Source organism: Molothrus ater, chromosome 27 (assembly GCF_012460135.2).
Source record: "Molothrus ater isolate BHLD 08-10-18 breed brown headed cowbird chromosome 27, BPBGC_Mater_1.1, whole genome shotgun sequence".
In the NCBI taxonomy this organism is placed as follows: domain Eukaryota; kingdom Metazoa; phylum Chordata; class Aves; order Passeriformes; family Icteridae; genus Molothrus; species Molothrus ater.
In genome coordinates, this window is record NC_050504.2 from 1,588,260 (window position 1) to 1,597,877 (window position 9,618).

At 64.0% G+C, this 9,618-nt stretch overlaps 1 protein-coding gene across 1 annotated transcript; it reads right to left on the minus strand.

The window, feature by feature from the left end:
• Nucleotides 1-182: 182 nt before the first annotated feature.
• ACBD4 (acyl-CoA binding domain containing 4) lies at nt 183-7,411 on the minus strand. Its single transcript, XM_036399138.2, has 10 exons — nt 7,302-7,411; nt 7,113-7,233; nt 6,535-6,619; nt 6,335-6,455; nt 4,080-4,184; nt 3,200-3,297; nt 2,560-2,710; nt 1,448-1,596; nt 632-667; nt 183-401 (listed from the first exon to the last, which is right to left on the minus strand). Exons 1-10 carry the CDS (start codon nt 7,369-7,371, stop codon nt 291-293), a joined length of 1,047 nt encoding a protein of 348 aa, XP_036255031.1. The 5' UTR covers nt 7,372-7,411; the 3' UTR covers nt 183-290.
• Between the last annotated feature and the right edge of the window lie 2,207 nt (nt 7,412-9,618).

The following is a 9,618-nucleotide window of genomic DNA, read 5'->3' on the forward strand; positions in this document are numbered from 1 at the left end:
GGGGCCGGAGTGTTTGGCCGCACTCCCCTCCCCTGGCAGGCGGGCACAGGCAGCGGGGCTGAACCGAAAATGCGACTTTAATTGAGGCAGGCTCGGTGATGTCCCCGGTGAGGCCGGGCCGGGCCCGGGGCTGCTCCGGCTCCGGCTGTGCGTGGTGGCGGCGCGGGGGCCGGTGCTGGCCCTCAGTGTCGGTGCCGGTGCCGGTGTCCCGGTGGCTGCTGAGGCGGTTCCCGCGTGGCTCCGTGCGAAGCGGGATGGCGAGGAGGGCTGGCAGTGGCGGTGGTCGGGGGTCACCTCTTCCTGCCCTGCCAGTGGCGCAGCAGCCACTGGGTGACGAAGGGCCAGGTGGCCAGGAAGAGCAGCGTGCGTGGGGACACGGGCAGGCGCCACCGGGACACGGCCTGGCCAGGGGACGGGGACAGAGGTGGCACTGATGGCAGCGACACCCCCTCACCGCCACTGCTCGGTCACATTCCCCCTCCTGTGTGCATCACACCGCTGTCCCTGGCAGTGTCCCCATGGATGTCCCTCCCCTGACCTCCCCCAGCTGTGTCCCCACACCCCCGTGGGCTGTCGGGTGGGCAGGGGGACAGCAGGGCCACCCCCAGCACATCCTTCAGCCCCAACTCACCTGTGGAGCGAGTGCCGGGCCGGGGTCTGTCTCCCTCTGAAAGACAGGAGAGGGTTTGGGGTGCAGCTGGGGCTGGCACCCCCTGCCAGCCCCTGGGAGAGGGAGGGAACGGCTGGAGAGGCCGTGCAGGGATCAGAGGGGGCAGCTGGGCCAGGAGCCCAGAGGCTGTGGGAATGAGGGGGGAAATGGGAATGAGGGGGGCAATGGGAATGAGGGGAGCGGTGGGAGTAAGCAGGGCAATGGGAATGAGGGGGAAACAGGAATGAAAAGGCAGTGGGAATAAGGGGGGCACTGGGAACAAGGGGGGCAGTGGGAATGAGGGGGAAACAGGAATGCGGGGGAAAACAGGAATGAGAGGGGCGGGAATGAGGGAGGAAATGGGAATGAAGGGGCAGTGGGAATGCGGGGAGCAGAGGGAATGAGGGGGAAACAGGAATGAAGAAGAGGCAGTGGAAATGAGGGGGGCAATGGGAATGAGGGGGGCAGCAGGAATGAAGGGAAAACGGATGAGGGGGCAGTGGGAATGAGGGGGCAATGGGGGTGAGCAGGGCAATGGGAATGAGGGGGGCAGGAGGAATGAGGGAGGCAGTGGGAATGAGGGGAAAATAGGAATGGGGGGTGCAGTGGGAATGAGGGGGCAGCAGGAGTAAGTGGGGCAATGAAATGAGGGGGGCAGTGGCAGCGAGGGGCAGCCCTGGGCACCACCAGCCTCGGCCCCGCCAGGATTTGTCACCACCAAGCACCGGGGTGTCCCCACACCGGGGCCAGCCTTGTGGCAGGGCCCGGAGCCGAGCCCAGCGCTGTCCCCGGCCGTACCTGGGCAGCCCCGAGCGTCTCCAGGCGGCTGAGCCGCTCCCGCACCCGCCGCAGCTCCTCCTGCAGCGCCCGCACCGCGCCGGCCACGTGCGCCTCCAGCTCCGCCGGCAGCCCCGGCTCGGGGCTGCTCCCCACGGGCAGCCGCACATCTGCGGGCACAGCCACGGGCACACGGCTGCCAGGCCAGGCTGGCGCTGCCCGCCCCGCGCTGCCACCCACCGCTGGGCAGCGACTCCCACGGGGCACCCGCCGTGGGCTGCCCACCCACAGGATGTCCCCAGGGCCATGCACCACTGTGACACTGCCTGGTGGTGGGAGGGTGGCCAGCCCACCAGTGGGGTGGGTGCTGTGGGTCACCTGGTGACACCAGGTAAAGGTGCCACCACTGGGCAGGACACCCAGGGCCAGGGCAGCTCATCCCTGGGCCCAGCAAAGGCCCCAGATCGGGCTGGCAAACCCCTGGATAATCCAGGCAGGGAGCAGGACACAAGCAGGGACTCGCTGCCAGCCCTGGGGACAGCCGAGCCCGGCCTGGGGACAAGCTCACTGCCAAGGTCAGGCAGCCCGGAAGGGAACAGTAACAGGGGAAAGGGTGAGACACGTGGGCTGTGCCCAGGTGAAGCCATGGCACCAGTCCCATGGGTGAGGGTGGCAATGCCACCCCAGGGCAGCCCAGAGTGTCTGGGCACAGCACAGAGGGTGCTGTGGCACAGCTCAAGGCCTGGTGGTGCCCAGGGGAGTGGCACTGCTGTCCCCAAGGCCTCCAGGGCACAGGGCCCAGCTTCACCCCTGCCCTGCTGGCACAGCTCACCCTTGGCACCACCCACATCCGAAAGACAAGGGGCAGGGCATGGGGAGCCAGGGCCCTGCTGGAGGGCCAGCAGAGCATCCTCCAAACTCGGGCAATTCAGTACCACAGCAGGAAATGGGCAAAGGAGGGGCTGAGCTGCTTAGGGACCAAGGGATGCAGAGACAGGACGTCTGGGGCTTCTTTCAGCTACTGAGCACCCAATTGTGGGTGCTGGAGCCAAACTCGGTCCCACAACCCCCCAGCCCAGCCCATGGAGGTGAGCAGCAGCAGGAAGGGGCGCAGGGACGAGCTCTGCACCCACCTGTGTCGGAGCCCAGGGCTGGCAGGTCTGTGCTGCTGCTCCCCTCGGCTCTTCTGCCTTCGCCCCACTCGCCCTGCCCAGCACTGAGGGGCTCTGGGGGCTCAGCCCCAGCCTGGGGGGTTTTTGGGATGAGCCCCCGCATCTGCCTGGCCTGTGAGATGGGAGAGAAGGGCCCTGAGACCCCCACTCCCCTCCCCAGGGCAGGGGGGGGCAATGCCAGGGCAGCAGTGCAGTGCTGCTCTTGGGGTGGCATTTTTGGGGAGGCATTTTTGGTGGCATTTCTGGTTTGGGAGGTGACATCTGAGGGGAGTGAGTGCCCAGATCTGAGGTGGAAAAAGCGGGGGAGGGATTTCCTTCCTCCTTCCACCAGACCCACCAGGCCTCAGCATGGCACCAAATGTGGCAGGGGAACAATCCAGGCGGTGGCACCCATGTACATGGTGGAGCCTCACCACAGCAATGGGGGGCTGGGGAGGCTCCTCAGCATCCCCCAGTGACAGGGACAGGCTCCAGGAGTGACACAAAGCACAGAGAGCTGCAGGAGGGTGTCCCTGCTGGTTTTATGAAGCTCCCAGGCTGGTGCTGCTGTGCAGAGCGAGCAGGGCAGGGGTGGCAAAGCCTCCAGCGCTTCCTCCGTTACCTTCTCAGGCTCCATCTGCTCCAGGGTTTCACTGAACGTGTCCCCATCAGAGTCACTCGTCCCCTGGGTCCCCTCGGGGGCAGGAGCCAGCCCAGGTCCTGGAAGGGAAGCACAGGGCTGAGCCCTGGGCAGGGCAGGAGTGCCCAGCTGTGTAGAGGGCACAGCTGGAACAGGGGATGAGCATGCCCAAGGCAAGGCTGGAGAGGGAAACTGAGGCACTGCAGGGGTGGGAGCAGCTCTGCTCACGTGGCCATGAAGCCAAGGACTGAATTTCCCCTTCTGCACAACCCCAGGGCCCCACGGCAGCAGTGGCCCAGGCAGGGACACTGCCCAGCTCCCTGGGCAGCACTCGAGGCTGGCACACTGGCACTCGCTCTGTGACCATATTTGCTCCTGGGGGAAGGCTGGAGCAGCAGCAGGAGGAGGAGGAGGAGGAGGAACCTCCCTGCAGCACCCTGCCCACCCCAGGGCACAGCCAGGGGCCCTCGAGGGGGGCACAGCGAGGCAGGGGGTGAGAGAAAAGCCAGGGCTGAGGCACCACCAGGGCTTGGTGCTGTGAATCTCAGTGCCAAGGAAGCAGCAAACGTGGCTTGAGCCACGGGAGAACATCCCCCCATGGATCAGGGACCTTCCAGGGTGATTTTTCCCAGCCCATGGGGCACCAGCCTCCCCTTGTCCCTGCAGTTTAGCAGATCCTGGCCCCTTTGCACAGCAGGAGTGAGGCAGAGCCAACCCCACAAGTCCAGGGAGAGCTGGACCCCTGACCTGGGCAGTGCCCAGAGCACCCAGGGCTGGGCCAGAGGTGCCAACAGCTCCATGGATGGATGGAGCCCCAGCCCTGGTTGTGCTGCACAGGGCTCTGCAAGGCAGGGACACCAACCTGGCCCCTGCTGCTGCTGCCCAGGCAGGGTGTCCCTGGGGCTCTCTGGAGCTGGGCTGCTCTCTGTGCCATCCTGGCTGGTGCCATCCTGCTGTCCCTGGCTCTCTGCATGGGGGGAAAGGCACAGCTGGGTCATTTTGTGGCTCAGAGCTGCTGTCCTGGCTGGGCTGGCTCCCTGGGGCTGGGCTGCCCATGGAAATGCCAGGGAGGTGCCAGCAGCTGGCAGGGAAGGAGAGGAGCCAGGTTTGTTTGCTGAGAGCCCAGGAACCCACCTGGGCTCACCCTGTGCACAACACCCTGCTCACCCAGGGGTGGTGGGGTGTCCCTGTCCCCTGGGGCAGCAGGCAGAGGGATCAGCACTGCTGAGTGACAGTGACACTGCTGTCCCCTGGCAGTGCCCACAGCCCAGGGCACAGCCATGGTAACAGAGCCCAGGGCAAGAGGTGTTGGCTGGAGGAGCCTTGTGTGGCCAGCAGCACCCCAGAACTTGGGCCAGCAGCACCCCAAGATCTGGGCCAGCAGCACCCCAGAACTTGGGCCAGCAGCACCCCAGAACGTGGGCCAGCAGCACCTCAAGATCTGGGCCAGCAGCACCCCAGGGACCTGGGCCAGCAGCACCCCAGGGACCTGGGCCAGCAGCACCCCAAGGAGCTGGGCCAGCAGCACCCCAGAACTTGGGCCAGCAGCACCTCAAGATCTGGGCCAGCAGCACCCCAAGGAGCTGGGCCAGCAGCACCCCAGAACTTGGGCCAGCAGCACCCTGAGAGGTCCTGACAGGCCCCAGCCCTCCCCAGCACCCCCTGGAGCCCAAGGGGTTAATCCCAGCCAGATTTCCAGCAGCCCCCAGGACTTTGCTCTCTGCTCCTGGGCAGGTGTGTGGCAACGCTGCCCTGCTGCTCCTTCCCTCAGTCTCTGCTGTCCCCAGCCTGTCCTCGCCATCACAGGGGACACTGAGGGGGACAAGGCAGCTGCACCCCACACAGGGGTAGTGCCACTGCTCTGTGATCCTCCCAAATCCTCCTCAGATTCCCAAAATCTTCCTCCCCATCCCCAAACCCTGCTCAGGGCGTGCTGTGACCCCCAGAGTGTGGCTCCTGTCACCTCCCAGAGCACCAGGACAGACCTGGCTGCAGCCACCACATTCACAGGGCTCTGCTGAAAGCAGAGACCTGGTGGGACCTGGATCCATCCATGGTTTGGGTTCCAAGTGCTGCTTTATAACTTTATATATAAATAAACAAACCCAAAGCTGCCCAGACCCCCAGCTCTGTGAGCTCTGTCATGCACAGGGACACCAGAGTCACACAGAGGGACACCAGAAGCTGCTGGAGGCACCTGCCACGCTCCACACTCTGAAATCTCCTTTCTGCTCCACCAAAGCTGAGATTGCAGGGTCTGAAGGTGATTTAGGAGCCTTTAACACAAATGACTCAACACCTTGAGGAGCTCAGTGCTTTGCACCTCAGTTCCAGCCACCCTGGGCTCGTTGTTCCACCAGGCTTGGATTTAAGTGACAATGTCACCTGTAAGTGACACTTCCAAGTGGATAATGACCCGTTGAGACATAGATTTTAAATTTCAGAGAAAAACCAAATCTGCCTTTTAAAGGGATTCAGCATCAAAATGGAGAACAAAGCACCTGGGACACAGAGGGACACTGGTGTCACACAAGGGGACACCTCTGTCACACACTGGGACAGCAATGTCACAGAGGCACACTTCTGTCACACACAGGGACACCTCTGTCACACAAGGGGACACCTCTGTCACACAAGGGGACACAAATATCACACACAGGCAAACCAGTGTCACACACAGGGACACCTCTGTGACACAAGGGGACACCAGTGTCACATACAGGGACACTTGTTTCACACAGAGGGACACTGGTGTCACACAAGGGGACACCTCTGTCACACACAGGGACAGCAGTGTCACACAAGGGGACACCTCTGTCACACACAGGGACACAAATATCACACACAGGCAAACCAGCGTCACACACAGGGACACCAGTGTCACATACAGGGACACCTGTTTCACACAGAGGGACACCGGTGTCACACACAGGGACCCCTCTGTCACACACAGGGACACCAGTCTCACACAAGGGGACCGGTGTCACACAGAGGGACACCAGTGTCACACCCGGGGGCACGGCAGCACCGGGGGCAGCACCGGGCACGGCAGCACCGGGGGCAGCACCGGGCACGGCAGCTCCAGGGCAGGGCAGCACCGGGCACAGCCCCACTCACCCGCTGTGCTCCTGAAGAAAGACTCGGGGGGCCGGGGCAGGTCGTGGATGACCTCGTAGAGCGGCTCGAAGTAGCGGAACATCTCCTGCGTGCTCTCGTCCATGGGCACGGTGTCAATGACCTGCGGAGGCCGCGGCTGGGCACGGGCACCGGGCAGCACCGGGCAGCGCCCGGCCCGGCCCCGCCGCCCACCCCGGTACCTTCTGTGCCACCTTCTTCATCTCCGCTACGTACGCGGCCATCGCCTCCTCCTTGGACATCGCGCCCAGGCTGTGCCACGCGTCCCTGCGGGGCCCGGGCCGTCAGCGGGGCCGGGACCGGGACCGGACCGGAACCGGAGAGGAACCGGAGCGGGACCGGAACCGGAGCGGGACCGGAACCGGGAGGGGGACTGGGATAGGGACAGGGACCGGGACTGGACCAGGACCGGACCAGAACTGGAGCGGGACTGGAACCAGAGCGGGACCGGAGCGGGACCAGAACCATAGCGGGACCGCGACTGGGACCGGACCGTAACTGGAGCGGGACCGGGACTGGGACCGGGACCGGACCGGAACCGGAGCGCGAGCGGGAATGGAGCGGGACAAAAACCGGAGCGGGACCGGGACTGGACCAGAACCGGAGGGGGACCGGGACCGGACCGTAACTGGAGCGGGACTAGGACCGGGACCTGACCGGAACCGGAGGGGAAGCGGGAGCGGGACCTGACCTGAACCGGACCCGGACCGCACCCGGAGCGGGACCGGGACTGGGACCGGGACCCCTCCGCCCCCCTTACCACTTGTAGCGGCCGATGGGGTCCCAGAAGCCGGGCCGCGGGCCCTGGCAGCGCCCCGCCGTCGCCTGTTTGTAGTAGCTGTAGAAGCGCAGCATCTCCTCGTACGAGGGCCGGTACGCACCTGCGGGGCACGGTCAGCGGGGCCGCCCACGCCTCGGCCGCCCGGCCCCGCTCCCGGCCGCTACTCACCGCTCCGCGGCAGCCCCTGGATCACCTGCACGGCGGCGCGGAACTGCGCCCCACAGCCCGGCTCCTCCATGGCGGGACCGGCCCCGCACCGGCCCCGGCTCCGCTCCCGATCCCTCTCCGTGCGGGGACAGCGCGGGGCCAATCAGAGCCCGCCTTACATCGGCCGCCCCGTTCTGTGACCAATCAGCGCCTGTCTTACATTGGCCCCCTCTGAGCTGCGCCCAATCAGCGCGCTGCTCCTGGAACGGGCCCCGCCCACCCTGCGCTCCTGGCGCCCCCTGCCGGCCGGAGCGGGCAGTGCGCGGAGAGCGGGGAGGGGAGGCGCCGCCTGGCGGGGACGGGAGGGACTGCAGGGCTGGGACAGAGGGACAGAGGGACAGGGGGACAGGGGGACAGGGATGAGGATGGGGATGGGGATGGGGATGAGGATGGGGATGGGGATGGGGATGAGGATGGGGATGGGGACAGGGACTGGGACAGGGACAGTGGGACAGGGACAGGGACTGGGACACGGACAGAAGGAGTAGGAGAGAGGGACAGGGACAGAGGGACAGAGGGACAGAGGGACAGAGGGACAGAGGGACAGAGGGACCGAGGGACTGAGGGACTGGGACAGGGAGACTGAAACAGGGACAGGGGGATGAGGACAGTGAGACTGGAACGGGCACAGGGACAGAAGGACAGGGACAGGGACAGAAGGACAGAGACAGGGGGACAGGGACAGAGGGACAGGGGACAGGGACGGGGGCAGGGACAGTGGGACAGTGCACAGGGATAGTGAGCCAGGACAATGAGAGTGCACAGGGACAGTGGGACAGTGAGAGACAGGACAGGGACAGTGCCCTGGGAGAGGGGACAGTGAGGTGGTGCCTAGGGACAGTGCCCAGCACCTCAGAGCACCCAGGCTGTCCCCAGGTGTGGAGCTCTGGGACCCAGCCCTGGCACAGGGACCCTGTGCAGGAGCACAGTGCCGTGGGGTGGTGGCAGAGCCGTGACACTGCAGCAGGCACGGGGACAGTGCTGGGGGTGCCACCTGGGCTGTGCTGGAAGTGCCAGGGCACAGGGGTGCTTGGGACACTGGCACAGGGTGCCCAAAGCCCCTCAATCCCTGGCAGTGCCCAAGGCCAGGTTGGACATCGGGGCTTGGAGCAGCCTGGGACAGTGGAAGGTGTCCCTGCCATGGCAGGGGTGGCACTGGGTGGCTTTAAGGTCCTTTCCAACCCAAACCATCCTGGGATTCTGTGACAATCATCCAGGATTCTGGGGCCACACATGGGGACACTGGGGCCACGCACTGTGACACCAGGACACTGCAGTGGGGACAGGGACACTGGTGCCAAAGGTGCCAGGGAAAGGGCCCAGGGACTGGGACACTGCACTGGGTGGGTTGGACACTGCACTGGGGTCTGGAACAGGGCACTGGGATGTGGAACATGGCACTGGGACAGTGCCACCGGGCCACCAGGCAGGAGAGGGGACAGCTGGGTCAGGCAGAGCAATTGTTAATTATTACCCAATTGCACCCACTGTTCTTTTATTCACCGGATACTTTTAACCACTGTTAATTATTATCCAACTTCATTAATTATGGTAGCAAGGAAGGGGCAGAATTTGGGGTCTCTGAGGGGTGAAGCCCCCCTGCTCCAATGGCTGTGGGGACATGGGGACGTGTGTGACCTGGCAGAACAAGGTGCCCTGAGGGGTGGGAGGTTCTGGGGGGCTGTGGGAGGTTCTGGGGTGCTGTGGGAGGTTCTGGGGTGCCATGGAAGGTTCTGGGGTGCTGTGGGAGGTTCTAGGGGGCCATGGGGACTCCCTGGATCCAGCCTGGCCCAGGATGCTGGGGTTGGGATGCAGAGCAGCTTTCAGCATCCCTGTTTCATCCTTGACTCCCACTCTGGTTTTCCAACCTTAACCCCACCTCCAAATCCCAAATCCAAGTGGGTCAACACCCCCCAAACCCTTCTAAATCCCATCCACATCGCCTGGGGAAACATTTCCTTTGCCAATTAAAGACAAATAAATAAAAAGAAATAAATCATAATAATAAAAAATGAAACAAAAGCAGTAAAATCTTTTAACTCCCCGGCCATTTCCAAGCTCTGACTCAGGATTCCTGCGCTGATTCACGGCACTCGTGCTGTGCTATAATCGGCCGGGAATGCGATCCCGAATCCCGCGGGATCCCTTCCAAGCTGGCAGAAAACAGCAGCGCCAGGGAGGGGAGGAACCGGAGCAGGGATTTGTTGTGCCGCAGGGTTGGGGAAGATGAAACAGGAAAGCCTTATAAATATGATTGTCTGGCAAAAGATTTTGAGAA